This window comes from Protopterus annectens, chromosome 2.part1 (assembly GCF_019279795.1).
Source record: "Protopterus annectens isolate FY-2018-M chromosome 2.part1, PAN1.0, whole genome shotgun sequence".
Taxonomy (NCBI): domain Eukaryota; kingdom Metazoa; phylum Chordata; order Ceratodontiformes; family Protopteridae; genus Protopterus; species Protopterus annectens.
In genome coordinates this window covers 286,555,199-286,576,029 of record NC_056729.1, presented here as the reverse complement: position 1 = coordinate 286,576,029, position 20,831 = coordinate 286,555,199, and the positions used below count along the sequence as shown (strand labels likewise).

The window sequence follows — 20,831 nt, the reverse complement described above, 5'->3', positions numbered from 1 at the left end:
CTGTCGTGTCAGTAAAAATAGAAGGAGTGCATAGTAAAGCACTGTTGGATATGGGTTCACAAATCACCATTCTATACGGAGACTTCTACCAAAAATAATTAAAGCATTTGCCACTTGGAAAGTTAGAAGATTTGGAGATCTGGGGGCTAAGTGACATGAAGTTCCCTTATGATGGTTATGTCTCATTCAAGTTAGAATTTTCCACTTCAGTTGTGTCAACAGAAGTTTTCAAAACACTCACTGTTGTGTGCCCCAGGCCAAAAGGAAAGGATTCAGCATCTGTTTTGGTGGGGACAAATACTAACCTCATCAGAAGAATGCTAATGCCTCAGTTGACCCAGGAACACCCAACACTACATCCTCTCCTGAGACCAGTTTTCTGTGTCCTTCAAAGGGAGAAGGATAGTAAGAAAGATGAAACTGGTCATGTGTGGACCCTGTCCAGGAAAGAGCATATAATTCATCCTGGTCAGGTCACCTGCTTGAGAGCCAAAGTGAGGATGTGTGGACAAACAGTTTCCTCTCATTTCATGATGGAAACGGATCCAGGAAGTGACTTGCCACCAGGGCTGGAACTAGTCCCAGAAGTTTAGCCTGTGGACAAGTTAAAGCATCCTTATGACACTTTGCCTGTGGGGTTAAAGAATAAAGGAAGTACTTCCATTGTCCGCGTTCACAAGTGCGTTTGGGAAATGTTTATGCTGACACTCCCTTACCTGCTTCTGTGTTGACAAGGAATGAGAGCAGGGCCAATGAGTTGAAGCTGGAAGATATTGATATAGGAGGTAGTCTCTTGCCCCCTGAGTGGCTAACAAGAGTTAAAGAGCTACTAATGAAAAAGAAAAATTGTTTTTCTACTAGTGAACTAGATGTGGGCTGTGCAAAAAGTGCAGAACACCCAATAAGAGTAAAAGGGGTCCAGCCTTTCAGGGAACATTCAAGAAGAGTAGCTCCAGGAGACCTGGAGGACTTAAGAAAACATTTGGAGGACCTAAAAGCCACAGGGATAATTCAGGAGTCAAGGGGTCCATATGACTCTCCCATTGTCATTGTCAGGAAAAAGAATTGGTCAATCTGCATGTGTGTTGACTATCGTACTCTGAATCAGTGAACCATTCCAGACCAGTACTCAACTCCCCGGATTGAAGATGCTCTAAATTGCCTGGTGGTATGTAAGTTGTTCAGTGTGCAAGACTTAAGGAGTGGATACTATCAAATCCCTATGCACCCAGAAGATACAGAGAAGACTGCCTTCATCACCCCTTTGGGATTTTTTGAGTTTGATCGCCTACCTCAAGGTTTATCAAATGCACAGGCAACTTTCCAGAGAATCATGGAAAGAACGGTTGGAGGCATGCATCTCCTGGAAGTCTTAGTCTACCAGGACGACATCATTGTTTTTGGAAGGACTCTAGAGGACCACAAAGAAAAACTGATGAAGGTACTGGACAGGATTGAGAAGGAAGGCCTGAAGTTGTCATTGGACAAATGCAAGTTCTGCCAGCTTTCAGTGACCTATATGGGACATGCAGTGTCTGCAAATGGAATATACACAGATCCCAGCAAAGTTGAAGTGGTGACAACTTGGCCCAGACCCAAAACAATCACAGAGCTGCAATCTTTTCTGGGGTTCTGCAGTTACTATAGAAGGTTTGTGGAAGGATTTTCAAAGGTAGCAAGACCCCCTCAACCATTTGCTCCGAAATGATGAGAAAGCAGATGAAACAGATGAAGATATCCTTGTGGAAAAACCTAAGGGACCAAGAGGTTCTAAAGAACTCACTGAGAGTCGTTGGGCTCCTGAGTGTGAAGAGTCATTTGAACAGCTTAAGTATTGCCTCACACATGCCCCTGTGCTGGCATATGCTGACTCAACAAAGCCATACACTTTACATGTGGATGCTAGCAGGGATGGCTTAGGAGGAGTCCTTTACCAGGAGTGTGACAAGAAGCTGAGACCTGTGGCTTTTATCAATCAGAGTTTATCCGCCACAGAAAGAAACTACCCTGCACACAGGTTGGAATTCCTTGCCTTAAAGTGGGTGGTAGTGGACAAGCTGCATGACTATCTCTATGGGGCTGAATTTGAAGTGCAGACTGACAACAATCCTCTGACATACATCCAGACCACTGCAAAGCTAGATGCTACTGGCCACAGATAGATGGCAGCTTTATGCAACTATAATTTCAGTTTGAAATATCGCCCAGGACGCAAAAATGGAGATGCTCATGATCTGTCCAGAAGACCTCAGGGACACTTACACCCTGATGATAAATGGGTGGAAATTCCAGTGCCAGGAGTGAGAGCTATGTGTCAGATTGCAACCTACTATCAACACACTGAATGTTGATCCCAGAACTTGGGTCTGTCTGCAGCAAGCATACCCCAAGCTTACTGTAATCTGGTCACTTTACAGACTTCATCGCTACAAGCTTTGAGTAACAGTGACCTCAGGAGAGATCAAAGAGAAGACCCCTTAGGTCAGCCGGTGGTAGCTGCCTTAGAGAAGAAACAAGTTAATATGCTTTGCATGGATATTCATCCCCTGACAAGACTTTTGGCCAAGGAATGGGACAGACTCCAGATACAGAATGGACTAGTGTATAGGAGATCTCCAAGTGCACTCGGCAGTGAAAAATGGCAATTGTTGCTTCCTCAGAAGTATAGAGAAGTAGTGCTCTGGTCATTGCATGATGAACACGGTCATCTTGGTTATGACAGAACTATGGGTCTGGTACAAGACAGGTTCTACTGGCCATGCATGAAGCAAGATGTTGAGGATTATTGTCGTACATGTCTTCATTCCATTAGACAGATTCTACTCACCATGCATGAAGCAAGATGTTGTGGATTATTGTTGTACTTGTCTTCGTTACATTCAGAGAATGACTCTGCAGATCAAGGCTGCCTCATTGGCTCAAATGGAAAGTAGTGGACCCATGGAACTGGTCTGTACAGTTTTTCTGTCCATTGAACCAGATGAAGGTGGGATAAGTAATGTGCTGGTGGTGACTGACCACTATACCAGGTACGCTCAAGCATTTCCCACCAGCGATCAGAAAGCTATTACTGTGGCGAAACTGCTAGTTGAGAAGTTCTTTGTATACTATGGCCTGCCAAAAAGGATACACTCTGATCAAGGATGTGATTTTGAGAGCAAGCTTGTCCATGAACTGCTCAATCTGTTGGGAGTCTAAAAAAGCCACACCACTCCTTATCATTCTTAAGGAGATCCTCAGCCTGAATGTTTCAACAGAACTTTATTAGACATGTTGGGGACACTATCTGCTGAGAAGAAGAGTCAATGGAGTAGACATGTAGCCACAGTGGTGCATGCTTACAACAGTACTAAAAATGATGCTACAGGATTCTCACTTTACTTTCTAATGTTTGGAAGAGAAGCTCGTCTTCCTGTTGACATCACCTTTGGAGTCACAGCTGATGACACACCAGTGCGATCTCATGGCAGTTATGTGGAGAGACTCAAGAGGAACCTCAGCAGGCTTATGAGCTTGCTGAAAAATCAACAGAACAAAGACATCAGTGAAACAAGGCTCACTATGACAAGAAAGTAAAGATGCATGACCTGCAGCCAGGGGACAGAGTTCTTTTGAGAAATTTGGGACTACAAGGAAAACATAAACTCACTGACCACTGGGGTTCTGAGATTTACATAATTTGTTCTCAGCTACCTAATATCCCTATCTACCAAGTTTGCCCTGAGGGGAAAGAAGGACTCATTAAAACCTGGCACCACAACAACTTAATGCCCTTGGAAAAATTTGTGAGACTCATGAACCCGGAACTTAGAATGGCTCAGCGGAAACCTAACTCAAGGCAATCCAGAAGACTAAGGTGGAGAGGAACTATTCTTTCCAATGTTTAATAGCCAATGCTTCCTCCTGCTGAAGGAGAGAAGACAGTGATGATAACTGGGGTTTCAGTGGGCTTTTTTATGAGGATGTTCAAGATCCCGTGGGCTGTAATCTCAGTGTAAATGCACCAGAATTCATTCCTTGTCACTTTGAGCAGCACAGACCTAACAATAGTCTAGGTAATGTTTCTGTACCTCTTGCAGAACCTGATACTGATGGAGGCTCTGCTATGCAAACTTCAGAAAATAGTGCTGAGGACAGTCCTACCATTATGGAAAACAAAGGTGAAGTTATACAAGAGGAGAGCTTAGAAGTGGACAATATGCATACTGAAGATCTGGACATTGAATGTGATGTGAGTGACAAAACGTCCAAGCAAAATTCCTTAGCTGTCTCTTCCGAATCACAATTGCAGAGACTGATTCAGCCCCCACAGAGACTTACATATAACAGTTTGGGACACAGTACACAGGAACCTGTGACTACAGCTCATTGGAGAGTCTGCACCCATAATCCCTATGCCTCCTACTCCAGTGGTGACACCCCTTCCCAAGTTACATATAACGCTGATTACCCTTGGTGAAATGTACCTTTTGAATGCAAAAATATTTTTCAGTTGATGGTACATTAGTGCGTGTAAATATTTTGCTGCTAATCTACATTAGACTTTGGGGGACCCAAGATTTTCAATTGGGGGGAGAGTGTAGCTCCCACTGTATTTCATTGTAGAAGTACTAGACTGTAGTTTTTTATTCGACCACAAGGTTTCAGGGATATAAAAGACAATTCTGAAAGTGAAAGAGGAGTCGGAGATAATAGCTGAAGGAGAGAAGACTGAAACTGGGAGCTGAAGGGAAAAGGGCCTTGCGGCATGACTGGATTTTCTTCTGTGGTGCTTTGGGACAGGGAAGTGAAGTAGCAGTTTGTGTCTGTTTGTTGCTGAAACCCTGGATGATGGTATTTTGTGGAATCAGGAGAGAAGGCTGAAACCAGTAATTCCACGCCTACATATGATTCAGCAAGAAAAGGAGTTTCCTTTGGGCCTATTACAGAGAAGCCACAGATGATTACCAGAGTTATGGCAGGTGATTTTTCTACTTTTCTCATCAGAGGAACTACGATGTCTAGTCACTAGGATAATCTCGATGGAGTGGTGAGGGGCTCTGGCTGTCTTTTTAAATTTTTATAAGATTGTGGTTCCTTCCCCAAATGCTTTGTGGATTACAAATAACTGGGAACCATATGAGCTCCAACTTGGGCCCCATCATGCCGACAGCAAGACTGTAAGTAGTCACTGGCCAGTGAACAGGGTACAATAGAGTGTTTCGTAGTTGGTCTGCTTAGAATTGATCAAGGGGGTCGAGGGACTTAGTACTGTTCAATGACATTGCATTTTCTCAAATCTGTATTGTTGCATTATAAATCTTCAATGTTCAATGACATTGCATTTTGTTCGTGTTAATACTGCTGCTTTCAAGAATTTTGCTGCTCAATGACATTGCATTTTCTCATACCTGTATTGTTGTATTATAATTCTTTTATTGCCTAATGACATTGCATTTTTTCCCGTGTTTGTATTGCTGTATTATAAAGCTTTACTGCTTATTGATATTGCCTTCTTGGTGCATGTTTGAATGTCAAGACTTTCTTCTGTTGAGTTCTGGGGAAGAAGGTGAATGCAAGTTTTCATTGCATGCATATCTCACCTTGCATTATTGCTAACTGGTGCACTGTTGAAATAATTTGTTTGGGGTTGTGCTATTGTTTTTTTTAACTAGATTGTCACCTAGAATAAAATCTGTCAATCTTGCCACCTTGGTGTGCTGGGCCTATAGGGGTGTCACCTGAGTCAGGTAAGAAGGAACCCATATCTACTTCAGCTACACCTGTGGGTGCACTACAATCCATGTTCCTAAATACTTCATATTATCATGTTCTTGTAAATATGGGTATTGCTGAACCAAGTTATGAGTGGGTACATAATGTATGTCTATAGCTTTTATTTTATCTTTATTAATTTGATATCCTGAAAAGGCTTAAAACTGTCTCAAAATGTTCCACAATACAGATATGTCCTTTTCTGGATTTATCAACTACAGATAGGTTCATAGATTCATAGGGCTTACTGAGATGGTTGCGATCTAGTAGACTTTAATATGTTTGACTGCAGTAACTGCATCTTGATATTTTCTATGTCCCATGTATATGTATAAAGATTATTTCTGAAGGAAGTTAGTGATTAACTTCTTCTGATTGTAAGTGGAAGCTTATTCCATAACCTTGGAAGGCATTTTGTGATGCATCTGTCATTTTTTTTATATATGATTTAGCACTAGGCTGCCTAATCTAGAGTTAACGTGTCCACAAAACATACCATACATACGCTTTCAGACAGGACTGGATGAAACACTGTCTTACAGATCAGACAGTGATAACTTCTTCGTAACAAAGAACATGATATACAGTGGCAACTGCCGAAGCCTTTCTGGACATCTTAAGTTTTCCAGCACTGCATTTTATTCTGGTAGGGGAATTTTTGAACCTTTTCATGTTCTTTTAGGTGCTTTGTTAGAAGGCTACCAAATGCAGCTCTGTATTCAATAATGGGTTTGAAAACTGAGTTATAAAGTATTACAGTGATCCCTAGGAGTGATCATAGATGCATTTTAGAATTCAGTGATGTTAAAATAAGATTTTTTTGTTCAATGTACACTGGTTCAAAGTATAAATTGTTGTCTACCTTTGTCGCTAGATCTGTAATGGTGATGATCTTTATGATTTAACGTTATTGTGTAGTGATAATTCATGTTATTTTTCACAAATCTCACAATACTTAATTTGTTAACATTTAAATGCAAGGTCAGTAATAGTGCACCAGGTATGTATTTCTAGCTGTCCTTTTTGAAGAACCTTGATATTTTTTTATTGAAAGTAATTAAGAATTTTTTTAAATGATTTACAACTTTTATATTCAGTGATGTCTTATAGGCCTGCTACCTCTTTAATTATTTACTACAGAAAACATTTGAACTGTTCACCACTTGTTTTGAAGGAATGTCATTGCACAAACTAATAACAGTGTTAACAATAAAAGAGAAGCAAGTTTTATACTGAAATGTGCTATTTGTTATGCAAACAAAAGTAGCAGAATCAGGTTAAATGAAGTAAAGGCAGTTCACTGTACTTCTGCTCCATTGTACTCGCATATACAGTGCAACCAGAGAGAGAGAGAGAGAAGTGAAGAGGATGAGATGAGAAAAGCAAACACACAGGTGTAATGTGCAATAGTCACAGAAGGAGAGCTAGACCTGCATGCAGGAAACAGACCATATGAGTCTAAGGATGATCTTAGCCATGGAAATGAAGAGTAGAAAGGGGATGTTGTATTGCGGAGGTATTTGGCAAACGGTTACATGTCATGCCAATATGGCTGCTCAGTTTGTAAGGATCTTAATGCCATGTTTTAATTACTTTTTAAATACAAAAGATTCACTGTGCACAAACATCTTTTTGTGGGAAGCTGATAACACAAACTGGATAACAGACTTGTTCAGAATACTGAATTTGCAAGTAAAGACTGATGGGATCAAAACCAACACTTAAAAAAGGTTTACCCATGTAGCATAAACTTAACCCATTATACTATACTGTCAGGATATTCATAGTCATATAAAGAAAGCTATGGCTGTTAACACAAGTGTTACAAGCTAGAATTTGGACATAGCAGTCTGCATGTTGTGTGCAGTGCACATATGCACAGGTACACATAGTTACTCAACACAGACAAATGTTTGAGTAATAATATTTAAATAATACACAGTGTTAAACACAGCTGTACAGTAAGTACTTTTTGAGGGATACAGAGGTATCAGAGAAGTGGTCTTTTTTAGAGGAAGTAAAGCAGTATTGCCACCTTACCAATAACTACTTAGATGTGAGCATCACCCTGTACATCTTGTTCTTGAGGCAGTCTCTTGGAAAGGATATAGGCAGAATTGTGGTAGTACAAAATAAGGGAACAGTGAACTGAAAGAATGCAGCTACTGCATATGCATATGAAGCCATATAAAGGGTCACTAAAAGGGTGACATGATAAAGAGCAGCAAGTTATGAGGGGAACGGTATAGGAGAAAAGTCGACTTTTTTATAAAGTGCATTAGGCAGTGACCGAAGCTATAAAGTCCATGCCAAAAGTAGGTTTCACTAAAAAAGATGATGACTACATGAAACAGTAAATAAATAGAGGTAGGGTAGTGATGGGGTACAAAAACTGCAGACAGCTTCAAGTATACTTGGGTTTAAAATAAACAAAAGGCAATCCAGAAAGTTTGTCAGATCTGGTATTTCACTGGTGACCAGGAGGGTGACAGGACTAATGGGAAACAGAGTATAAAGGATTAGTCCAGATAACATCACTTTAGCCACTAGATCTAGAAGGTTCTTTTTCTGATGCCATCCCTGTAGAAGGAATAAAGATGCCTTGTAGAAGTTTCAAAAAGTTTATTCAGTTAAGTAAGTAGATGGATGAGTGTTCTTGTTCTAATACATTACATTCAACAGGTCAATTATCTGAAGGTAGTTATAGACGAAGGTGAGAAGGTCCAGGGGAGCTGACTGGATTAATATCTGGGAGATAGAAAACCAGGAGCCAGTCTCACAGCCCAGAGATTAGTCTTTCATTTTAATATACCTGAATGACCCTTGAGGGTTTACCAGCTAAGCAACCTGTGGAACTTCATTCTCAGTTAAACAGTTTATTTTTATTTTTAAAACACATACAAAAAAGGACAATTCAAGCATGGCAATAGAGCATGAGAAACATATATAGAATTATATTTAAGCAAACACTTTCACCTGAGGTTCGTAAGGTCCATCTAATAGAGTGGTTTATAAAGTGTTTTATAATTTGATCACTGGAAATGCCTGCTTGTACAAGGCTATTGACAAAATTTATTAACCTGTTTGCATCACCCGTAATATGAGAGGCTGTGTCTGCCCTTGTGGGGCTCATATTCTTTGAGCACATATTGAAAACTTTATTGCAGAACATTTTTCAGTCTTACTTGACCTTATAAATGCTTGTATCACATGTAATATTTGAGGCTGTTCCCACTTTTATGAGGCTCATATTTCCTAAAAGTTCAATCTTCTATTTTTTGACAAAAAGGATTACAGTGCCTGCTGTTATGAGGTTCATATCCTTGATTTATGGGACTAGTCCTTATTCTTCTTCCTAATGAAGACAGACCTTTTTATGGGTCTATATTAGATAAACAAAATCCAAAAACCCGAACAATCTAAAGGTCAAAAATGCAGGACAACCCCCCCCCCCGCTAAATATATATACCAATTCCAAGATCGTACTACAGTGAGGAAAGGGCAAATATTCCAGTCCTCACTGTACCGCAATCTCACAAAAAGCAGATAGAGATCCAGCATTTCTGACCTTTAGGTCATAAGCTGTTTTAAGCTTTCAGCATTCTAATATGAACCCCCTTTTTATATGCAGGGGGAAACATGCAATTAGAGAAATAACACAGTAAAATAAGTCACAGTTTTCATGTTTACACAGCTCATGGATGTGTCCAAGTAGATAGAAAATAAGTACAGTTTGGAACTTCGGCACTTTTAGCACGGGCTTTTTGTGCCCATGGAGTAAAGGTCCACCAGGTTTTCTTCTTTATCATTACACAAATGATAAGGCTGGAGGAAAAGGGGTTCTAATATTTATTTACCCTTGTCACCCACCCCCATCACTTCTCAGTAATAAAATGATGCTGCAGTGACTGGAAAACAACATTCAGTGTTTTTCTTTTTTTTTTATTTTCTTTGCCAGGTCCGTGCTGTGCAATGACCCTGACATGTCTGAAGTACCTGTAAATGTGCCAGTGGATACTGTGAAACTTCGCATTGAGAAAACGGTAGTAAGAAGAATCCCCAATGAAGCCTTTTATTATCTTGTTGACTTAAAGTACCTGTGGTTGACTTATAATGCTATTACCAACATCGATACAAGCAGTTTTTATAATCTGAAACAGGTTCATGAATTACGATTGGATGGAAATCTATTTTCAACCTTTCCCTGGGAGTCACTAAAAGAAATGCCAAACCTACGTACACTGGACTTGCATAACAATAGATTAGCCACAGTTCCTGCAGAGGCAGCTCACTTTCTGAAAAATATAACATATTTGGATTTATCCAGCAATAAATTAACCACATTACCAACAGACGTCATGGATATTTGGCCTCCTTTTTCTGGAAACATGCCAGTTAAGAATGCAGATTCTGTCTTGCAAAGGGTAATATTGGGTAAGAAAATAAATGCATACATAGCCTGAGTATTGTATAGTAAATAGAATTCCTAGCTTGCTCATACTTGTATATTTAAAGATAGCTTACACTGCAAACTAAGCTGAAAATACTTAAACTTCTGAAGTGTGTCCTTCATGTACAATCAACAGAAAAAAAAGTATGGTTAGTACATGGACTATGGAGCAAATTTTAAAAAGGACATAATTAGTTGACAAACTTTTTTTTCCCTAGAGACATGGCGCAAGAAGTCACACTTCTGTTACAGAGAAGTATTCTACATAATCAATTTTCTTGACAACATTTGCAAGTCAATTTTCTCCTAAGTCACATCTCTGTTTCTTCTAGGCAATATCTGGCAAAACTAGAAATTCAGCATGGTTTGAACTTGGCACATATCTGACAAACTGTAGAAAGTAATTAACTTAAATCATTGCACATTATGACAATGGTGATACAGAATATATATATATATATATATGTGTGTGTGTGTGTGTGTGTGTGTGTGTGTGTGTGTGTGTGTGTGTGTGTGTGTCTGTGTGTGTGTGTGTATATATATATATATATATATATATGTGTGTGTGTGTGTGTGTGTGTGTGTGTATATATATATATATATATATATATATATGTGTGTGTGTGTGTGTGTGTGTGTGTGTGTGTGTGTGTGTGTGTGTGTGTGTGTGTGTGTCTGTGTGTGTGTGTGTGTGTGTGTGTGTGTGTGTGTGTGTGTGTGTGTGTGTGTGTGTGTGTGTGTGTGTGTGTGTGTGTGTGTGTGTGTGTGTGTGTGTGTGTGTGTGTGTGTGTGAGATGATATGGGCAAGTGCCAGCATAGCCAGCTGGAGTTTTGTAAAGAATGATATGTCATTTGGATATCAAACTGATTTGTACAGATGCTTGTGCTGAAAGCGTATTTGCTTGTGTTAAAATTTATCAACAGTGCACCCTGCTGAAATGAAAAGAAATGTACAAGTATTATTGTAACTGACTTAAATGTATATATTTTAATAGAGGATACTGGGACAACAACCAGCTAGTTTAAGAAAATAAGGGAAATGTACATGAGCTGTTAAACCATTAAAGTGGCTCCCCACAGTACTGAATAGGACTGTAGATGCTAGGTCTGGAAAAAGCCTTTCTTCATTAGCTCAGTAAAAAGAGGGGAAGCACCAGGTACTGACATAAACATTTAGATGTGTATTGTAGCCATGTATGCTAAATTTCTGTCTCAGTTTCAAAGGGGAATACTGTGAGAGCCTGGAGTCAGGTGACCAGATGAGGTCATTCTGCCAGACCTATTGGAAATTTTATTTTAGATATTACAAAGTGAAATATCAGAGTATTGTGTAATCTGTTTGGGAACCTGACTAGAAAGACTGCTCACATATTTCATCTTGCCTTGTCCAAGTAAGTTACTAGGGAGCAATAAATTCTCCTAGATTCAGTCAGAAATATAGTGAAGCTTAGTTTACAGATTATTTTTCTTTATTTGTATGAGTCTGTCCCTTAATGTTGATTTCAATATTTTCTGTGATTTGAACTCTGTTTACTGTAAATATATATTCAATATTTTCATGTTCTTTTATTATTTATTATTAAATATATTTAAAACTTTTATTGTGGCTGGTCCCTGTAGAAAGTATTTAACCCTTGAGAGTGCTTATATTTATTTGGTGACACTGTGTGGCCCACTCCAGAAAGCCTAGTTGTCTTGATCAACTACTATCATTTGTATTAATATTAACTTCACACAGCATAACTGGATAACATTTTAAGAGTCTTTAGTAACTGACTGGTGGCAGTAAATCTACCTTATAGTCTTGGCAAAGTTGATAGAGCAGATAATCTCTGCCAGCCTTTCCCAGGTGTGAGTGTGTGTGTGTGTGTGTGTGTGTGTGTGTGTGTGTGTGTGTGTGTGTGTGTGGGTGTGTGTGTGTGTACTTACAGGTGAATAAGAAGTGCAGCTGATGAGATCAGGAAAGTATATTTTTAATTTTTCAGATGGACTGGTAAATTAACTCATTTTATGCTAAAACATAGATGTTACAAGTACAATGAAAAATAATACAGATACAGACAAATCAGAATAGCAGTATTATTAAAATAAAATAAAAGCCTCATAGTAAGAAAAAGAAGGCAAATGCAGTTGTAATTATAAACAAGCAATATGCATAATGAGTACCAATTATAGACCCATAGCTACCTATCTGAAGGAATAGTTAATATTCAGTAGCATGATCCATGTGAATTTAGTCATCCAAGTGAGTAAATCATTTCAAACTGTATAATTAATTAATTTATTAAGAAATAAAAAGATTATCCCTAAGAGGTATAACTATTCCAACTACCTGTATTAAAGACAGAAGTCATAATGATAATTGAAGCAGCAAGGCTTGCTGAGTAATAAGTTAAATGGCAGCAATGAGATAAAGAAAAGTATATGATGTCTGCTTTTACATCTTTCAGTTATTCCCCCATTACACAAATTACAATATATTACATTCGTTGCAGGTGTCATTACATGGATCAGAAATTATGATAATATATGTTGGGGACAAGGGCCACAATCCTTGGATTCATACAACTGCCCCATGTAAATATAAAACCAATATGAAAAATAAACAACCAAAATAAAACATAAACAAATACGAATATAACAAACTGTAAATAAATCAGTAAATGTCAGCCTTTTAAGAGTATCTAACTAAATGAATACCACCACTTTGGGGGTATGGCCCATACTCAAAGTCTACACTAACAGATGCAGAGCAGGGGGATGAACAATGGCTTCCCAAGTTTACCCCTTCTAAGTCTGAGAGCAATGCCTTACATATAATTTGATTAAGCTACTACATTCATACGTAAATTGCAATCATTTCCAGGAGATGCTAGTAATATTTGCTTTCAGTGACACTCTCTCCTACCTGCTTCCATAGTAATTACTGAAACCAGCTAGAAACAGTCTGGCATACTGAAGTTACCATTTACTGTACCCCTCTTAAAATGAACCAACTTAAAATCAATAACTTACGATAGTCTGTAGATGAGCAGTCTGTCCCACACAGAGGTGGATACCAACAGTTAAGCACCACAGAGCATTATCCTTAGTAAATAAATAGCCACCCACAAGTTTTTGGAATTAAATAAATACAATTGTTTACTAAAATAAATTAAGCAACACAGTTTGAGAAATTAAACATACAGGCAAGGTACAATTCTGTGCACAGAAATATAAAATAAAGTATTTCAACGGGCAGGTGTCATGTTGGAAAACATCACACCTGTCCAGCTAGCTATTTCTAGCAATCCCCTGGCTAAAGAGTGCTATAATCTTTTTATAACTGAATAGCTTAATGTTTATTTTTAAAGAACAAGGTCAAGTCACAGTCTCAGCAGTATTTTAATTTGTTTCAGTTACAAAGCTGAAATGGTAATCATCTGATAGTCCAAGACTTATTAGTGTTAGTTACAGAACAGCAAGACTGAATGCCCAAAAAATGCAGACTTACATATCATAAGTCCTTGACTGCTGTTTCTCAGAGTATTTCTTTTTTCCTGAGGTATGGCAATCTCAGGGTTGGTATATATAAATTTGGGATTGGGGGAGGGATTGCCCTACCCCTGGCAAAAAAACAGCTTTAAAAAAAGAACAGAGATGTTTAACATTCACTCTTCTTCTATCTTTTTGTAGCATTTTTAGTAATTCTAGAGCCTGTAGTTATGAGTCTCAGTATTATAATAGGGAGCCAGCTGAAGAACGGCACATACTATCAAATCTAGTCTAAATTTCACTATTCAAGTCATTGTTGCTCTCTAAGTATGTGTGGGCTTTCTTAATAATCTTACTTACCTAGAGTATTTGGAAAAATTTGTGGTTTCCACTTCTGATATGAACTTGAAGCTGCTATATATAAGTTCCCTTGAGACAGTCTATCAGGATGTGCTGCGATAAGATGAGCACTTTATTTTCATTCATTGCTGCTTTTATAATTGTCTCTTTTGATACCTTATTAGATAATCTTCTGCACATTCATCTAACTACTTCTTGGCTAGAGGTGCCTCATATGCATTTTCTCTATTTCTCACAGTCCGTGGGTCATTATTAGTTCTGAAAAAATATCACCACTTTCTGTTTAATCACTTTCCATTCTCAGTACAAATAACTAACATTACTGATCACTCACAGTTTCTCACAATCTTTCCCTATGGTTTTCATATGAATTTTTGCTATGCTTTCACTCCACCCCCATCTTGCAAAAAAAGACAGGTGTTATCATGCTTCCTATTTACTTTAAGACACCAATCACTTGGGACACCAGAATTAGTAGTTACACTAGTTCAGTACATTTATTTTTCATAGCAGGTACAAGTACAAGTGCACCACTAAAACATATGTACCTTTTCCAAATGAACATTGCCTCAATGCACTGTGGGAAACACCTTTAAGATGTCATAGACCCAATCAGTCTACCACTGATCCCACATATCATCATAGCAATTAGGCATCACCGTGTGTTCCTTCTTTTGAGGAGAGAATTAAATTCTTTTTATTCTTTTTTTTTTTAGTTTAAGACATAACACATATTTGTACATCATAACTTTTCAATGCAGAGGAAGAGGAGAGAGAGAGAAGAAGAGAAGGAGTGTGAGGGCAGCACCAAGGATCAAATGGTGGAAACTGAAAAAGGATGATTGTGAGGTGGAGTTCAGGGAAGAGTTAAGACAGGCATTGGGTGGGAGTGAAGAGTTACCGAATAGCTGGGTAACTACAGCAGAGCTAGTAAGGGAAATGGCTAAAAAGGTGTTTGGTGTGACATCTGGACAGAGGAAGGAGGATAAGGAGACCTGGTGGTGGAATGAGGAAGTACAGGAGAGTATACAGAGGAAGAGGTTGGCGAAGAAGTGGGATTGTCAGAGAGATGAAGAAAGTAGACAAGAATATAAGGAGATGGGGTGCATAGCAAAGAGAGAGGTGGCGAAGGCTAAGGATAAGGCATATGAAGTGTTATATGAAAGGCTGGACACTAAGGAGGGAGAAAAGGACCAGTACCGATTGGATAGACAGAGGGACCGAGCTAGGAAAGATGTGCAGCAGGTAAGGGCGATAAAGGATAATAAGGGAAACATACTCACAAGTGAGGAGAGTGTATTGAGCAGATGGAAAGAGTACTTTGAGGGGCTGATGAATGAAGAGAATGAGAGAGAGAGAGAAGGTTGGATGATGTGGGGATAGTGAATCAGGAAGTGCAACGGATTAGCAAGGAGGAAGTAAGGATAGCTATGAAGAGGATGAAGAATGGAAAGGCTGTTGGTCCAGATGACATAACTGTGGAAGCATGGAGGTGTTTAGGAGAAATTTTGGAAAGTGAGAGAATGCCTGAGCAGTGGAGAAAAAGTGTTTTGGTACCAAATTTTAAGAATAAGGGTAATGTGCAGAGCTGTAGCAACTACAGAGGAATAAAACTGATGAGTCACAGCATGAAGTTATGGGAAAGAGTAGTGGAAGCTAGGTTAAGAAGGGTGGTGATGATTAGTGATCAGCAGTATGGTTTCATGCCAGGAAAGAGCACTACAGATGCAATGTTTGCTCTGAGAGTGTTGATGGCGAAGTACAGAGAAGGTCAGAAGAATTTGCATTGTGTCTTTGTGGACTTAGAGAAAGCATATGACAGGGTGCCCAGAGAGGAGTTGTGGTATTGCATGAGGAAGTCGGGAGTGGCAGAGAAGTATGTAAAAGTGGTACAGGATATGTACAAGGGTAGTGTGACAGCGGTGAGGTCTGTGGTGGGAGTGATGGATGCATTTAAGGTGGAGGTGGGATTACATCAAGGATCAGCTCTGAGCCCTTTCTTATTTGCAATGGTGATGGACAGGTTGACAGGCGAGATCAGGCAGGAGTCCCCGTGGACTATGATGTTTGCAGATGAAACATTGTGATCTGTAGTGAGAGTAGGGAACAGGTTGAGGAGACCCTGGAGAGGTGGAGATATGCTCTAGTGAGGAGAGGAATGAAGGTCAGCAGGACTAAGACAGAATATATGTGTGTGTGAATGAGAGGGAGGATAGAGGAATGGAGGATGCAGGGAGTAGTGTTGGCGCAGGTGGATGAGTTTAAATACTTGGGATCAACAGTTCAGAGTAATGGCGAGTGTGAAAGAGAGGTGAAGAAGAGAGTACAGGCAGGATGGAGTGGGTGGAGAAGAGTGTCAGGAGTGATTTGTGACAGACAAGTACCAGCATGAGTGAAAGGGAAGGTCTACAAGAGGGTAGTGAGACCAGCTATGTTATATGGGTTGGATACAGTGGCATTGACAAAAAGGCAGGAGTCAGAGCTGGATGTGGGAGAGTTAAAGATGTTAAGATTTGCACTGGGTGTGATGAGGGTGGACAGGATTAGGAATAAGTATATTAGAGAGTCAGCCCAGGTTGGAAGGTTTGGAGACAAAGCGAGAGAGGCAAGATTGCATTGGTTTGGACATGTGCTGAGTAGAGATGCTTGTTATATTGGGAAAAGGATGCTAAGGATGAAGCTGCCAGGTAAGAGGAAAAGTGGAAGGCCTAAGTTAAGGTTTATGGATGTGGTGAGAGAAGACATGCAGGTGGCTAGTGTGATAGCGAAAGATGCAGAGGACAGGAAGAAATGGAAACAGATGATCTGCTGTGGCGACCCCTAACAGGAACAGCCGAAAGAAAAAGAAGATAACTTTTCAACGCACATTCTTTAATTTATTATTTTTGCATTCTTTGCCCCATCTGTCTGTTAATCATTAGCTCCCTCCTGGTCAACTGACCCAATTGCCCCATCAATGGAGAGAGGGTTGATCGGGTGAAGGCCATCATTCAGATAACCAACAGGGGTGGTTTGTGGTTTTGTTTTTACATGGCCTGTCCTGCTTCTCCATGTACACCCAACTAAGCTGGGGAAGGAGTCCTCATCTAAACTGAAAAATTGCTCAAATGGTAGGCTTCTGCACAAAAAAAATAGTAATAATTTAGCCAACCAGGCATTCTGAAAAAATAATTTAACAGACTATGCAACTAAAGTGTATCAGTTAATAAAATAAAGCAGTTGTAAATATGCAAGTTTTTATGTAATTTAAATATTAATGTATTTTCATGTACAAAACATTGAAAGCATTCTTAAAAGGTGCATACATTATGTACATGACATATGCTAGGCTATGATCTTGGTAATGGCTATACTGCCTTTGCCAGAGTTATAAGATCACAAGTACTAACGTGCTTCTAAAAATATTCCTTTTTTAATTTGACTGTGTGTTCAAAGGCATGGGACAAGATCCTCGTGAACATCCAGTTGAATTATAAAAATAATCTGCAACTAAATAAAGCAATGGCCAAGGATCTAGGATAGGAAGTCAGGACTATCACCAATTCAACAGATGATTTTTTGATCAAGGCATGCTGTTTGTGGCAAAGTTTAAACAAGAGTTATATGTTCATTGTTTTTAGATGAATGTAAGATGCTTTGGGGGGGGGGTGAGACAGTGGTATCTGCAAATGATGGTTTGAATGGATATTTATTTTATTTATTTATTGATATTTGATTATCTGCAAAGTCCAACTGGGTAGGAGCCCATTTTCAACCGAGGCACAGGGAGAAAAGCATCAAAGTATTACAAAACATTTTAAGAACAATAATTTTACAGTCTTTAAAAATAATACAAAAAAAAATAATGTTTAAACAATTATGCCAAAATAGACATAGTATGAAAACGTTGTTTAAGAATAGATACAATTATATGATGATTTAATAGTTAGACAAATGTTTGCCAGTTTAAAGAGAAATTAAAGGTAAGTTAGTATAATACAAACAGGAATAGCAATACAAAATGAGAGAAGAGCAGGCTTATGGTACGTCTAGAGAGAAATCCAGGGAGAGAAACTGATAGAAGTAAGGAAGTGAGTGAAGAAGGTAGAGCAAGGAGATGTAAGGTATGAATGCATTTATTCTCATTTAGGGATATAGTTTATCCTGGTGTTGAGCAAGAAGAGAGCCGGCTTTTGGCCAAGAAGTCTTTCAGTGTGGTTTTGAAGGATGTAATGAGGGTATTGACCTGATGGATAGAGATAAGGAGATCCAGGCCTTAGCAAAATTGTGCAAGTACAGACAATGCCGAGATGATTTTATACATTTGTGGAGGGACAGGAGTTTTTGTTCATTAGTTCATATGATTGGATTGGACTGGATTGGATTGGATTGGATTTATAGTGGGACTTTCAATGAAGTATGGTGAAAGACTAGTGAATGGTACCCATCCATGCATATTACTATCATAATTGTACAAGCCTAACAAATAACAGTGTAGATGACTTGGTGGTACCATTTACATGTAAACAAATGATAAATCCTAAAGAATAATGTGTTAGGATGGCAGATTGCTTTTCCATTGGCTTGTAGCCATTTTAGATGCCAGTGTTATTAAGTTGTATTTACTGCCTAGAGATTAAGTAATACCATATTACATTAACTGGATGCAGCTGCTCACTGTATATGAAGTTGGATGCCACCACTCAGTATATAGTTTATATGGAGAATTTAATGTCTTTTGAGTAATGTAGAATGTTTGGTTTGTCAATGCAAACAGTAGTTTGGCCTCATTAAATAGTTATTATGGACTTAAACTTGATACAGTTTATGTATCAACTAAAAGGGTCCAATATCAAACATATTGCCTTCTCAAATCTAGTTGTAGATAAATGAATGTAAGGTAAACCATACTGCTGGTAAGCAGTGGCAATAAACATATGTATATCTTACTGGAGTTGACACAACATAGAAACAGGAATTGTCCCTGGATAAGAAAGAAGCATTTCCAAATTAAACTTCAAATATAACCCACAGTGTCAAATTAATATGCCATCCTCAGAGAAGAATATGCATTCCAAGGTATGGGAAATTAAAGAATTTCATGTTGAACATCATATAAGCAACAGTGTCAAACATCTGTGCCAGTTTCAAAGAAGAGTATGTATTCCAAAACATTGGAGACTGAACACATATCCAAGTTAAATTTCAAACAAAAAACAGTGTCATGCTATTGTGGCAGTTTCATAAAAATATATCATGTTATGTAACAGAAAAGGTGAAGAAAGTCTGGTGGACCCTTGCCATAAACAGGCTATACAATAGAAGGAGGAAACTAGTTCAGAAAAAAAGCAAATCCCAAGAAGAAAAGACATCCCTGATCAGTATAAGTAAGAAACTAAGGTCCCTCATAAAATCCTCCAAGGCTAAATTCGAAAGAAAAATAGCCAAGGATTCAAAAGATAACCACAAAGCCTTCTTTAGCTATGTCAAGAATCTAAGTGGCAACTCACAGATATGCTCTGAGCTAGTGCAAAATAGCACAAAATATATTGAACCCACTGATATTGCCAACATCATGGCAGATAGATTCAGTGCAAACATCACCCCCCTCTCACCCCCAAAAGGGCCCACAACAATACCGGAAAAGTGTAGTGTCCCAGAAATCACAGATGCACAGGTGAAAACAGCCCTTTCAAAAGCCAAAAGCACAGCGTCAATGGGGCCAGATGGTGTCCCAGGCTATGTCTTGCACGAACTACAGAATGAACTAACCCCCCCCCCACCTAAACACACTGTTCAACCTCAGCTTCTCCACAGGTTACGTGCCCATAGAATGATGCACAGCAACGGTTATTCTGCTCCACAAAGGAGGGGCCACAACTGACCCTGGTAACTATTGCCCCATAAGCCTGACTAGCCTGGTCTGCAAGGCTATGGAGCGCATCATCATGGAACTCATTAACAAAGACATTGGGAACCTCCAAACACTTGACCCAACCCAGTTCGGCTTTGTTAAGGGCAGATCATGCCTACTAAACCTGGTTGACTTCTTCGAGACAGTCAGCAAGTCCATAGATGAGGGGAAGGTAGTTCACACAGTCTACCGTGACCTCACCAAGGCTTTTGACACCATTCCCCACTCGGGAATTATAGAAAAACTCACCAACCTGAACATAAACCCCTACATCACGAGATGGGTTGCCAACTGGCTTATAGACAGAACTAACACGGTAAGAATAGCAGGCTCCAGGTCCGACTCTAAACCAGTCACAAGTGGTGTCCTGCAAGGCTCGGTCCTGGGACCCCTACTGTTCAGCATATACTTCTCAGAAGTACAGGCAAACACAGGAAGACTATGGCTAACCAAGTTCACCGATGACTGCAAACTGGGAGCCATAACTGACTCACCGGCTGACACAGACATTCTCCAAAAGGGCCTTACTGAGACGGACACCTGGTGTCAAAGTCATGGTCTCAAGCTAAATGCCAAAAAATGCATAGTCATCCTGTTTGGGAAAAACAAAACACCCATGAATTACCACATAGGTGGGAGCCCCCTTAATACAGAAGAGGTAATAAGAGATCTGGGGACCCAGGTAGATAGTAATCTCTCCTTTGACAATCATATTGCCAAAGTAGTTAGGAAATCCTTCTATGTAGCCATCTAATTACTAAAGGGTTCGCAGATAGAAATAAAGAGGTTATAGTGCCCCTCTACTCGTCACATATCAGACCCATCATAGAGTACAATGCCCCATTTGGGATGTACCTCACAAGACACTTCCAACAGCTGGAAAGACCACAAAAGTACCTC

The 20,831-nt window shown here is 39.3% G+C and overlaps 1 protein-coding gene across 1 annotated transcript in view; it reads left to right on the top strand.

The window, feature by feature from the left end:
• Positions 1-20,831, top strand: part of LRIT3 (leucine rich repeat, Ig-like and transmembrane domains 3) — a 244,853-nt gene that overhangs the window by 24,838 nt on the left and 199,184 nt on the right. Inside the window, exon 2 of the mRNA XM_044062131.1 lies at positions 9,713-10,123. Coding sequence (XP_043918066.1) covers positions 9,713-10,123 — 411 coding nt within the window. The remainder of the gene's footprint in view (positions 1-9,712; positions 10,124-20,831) is intronic.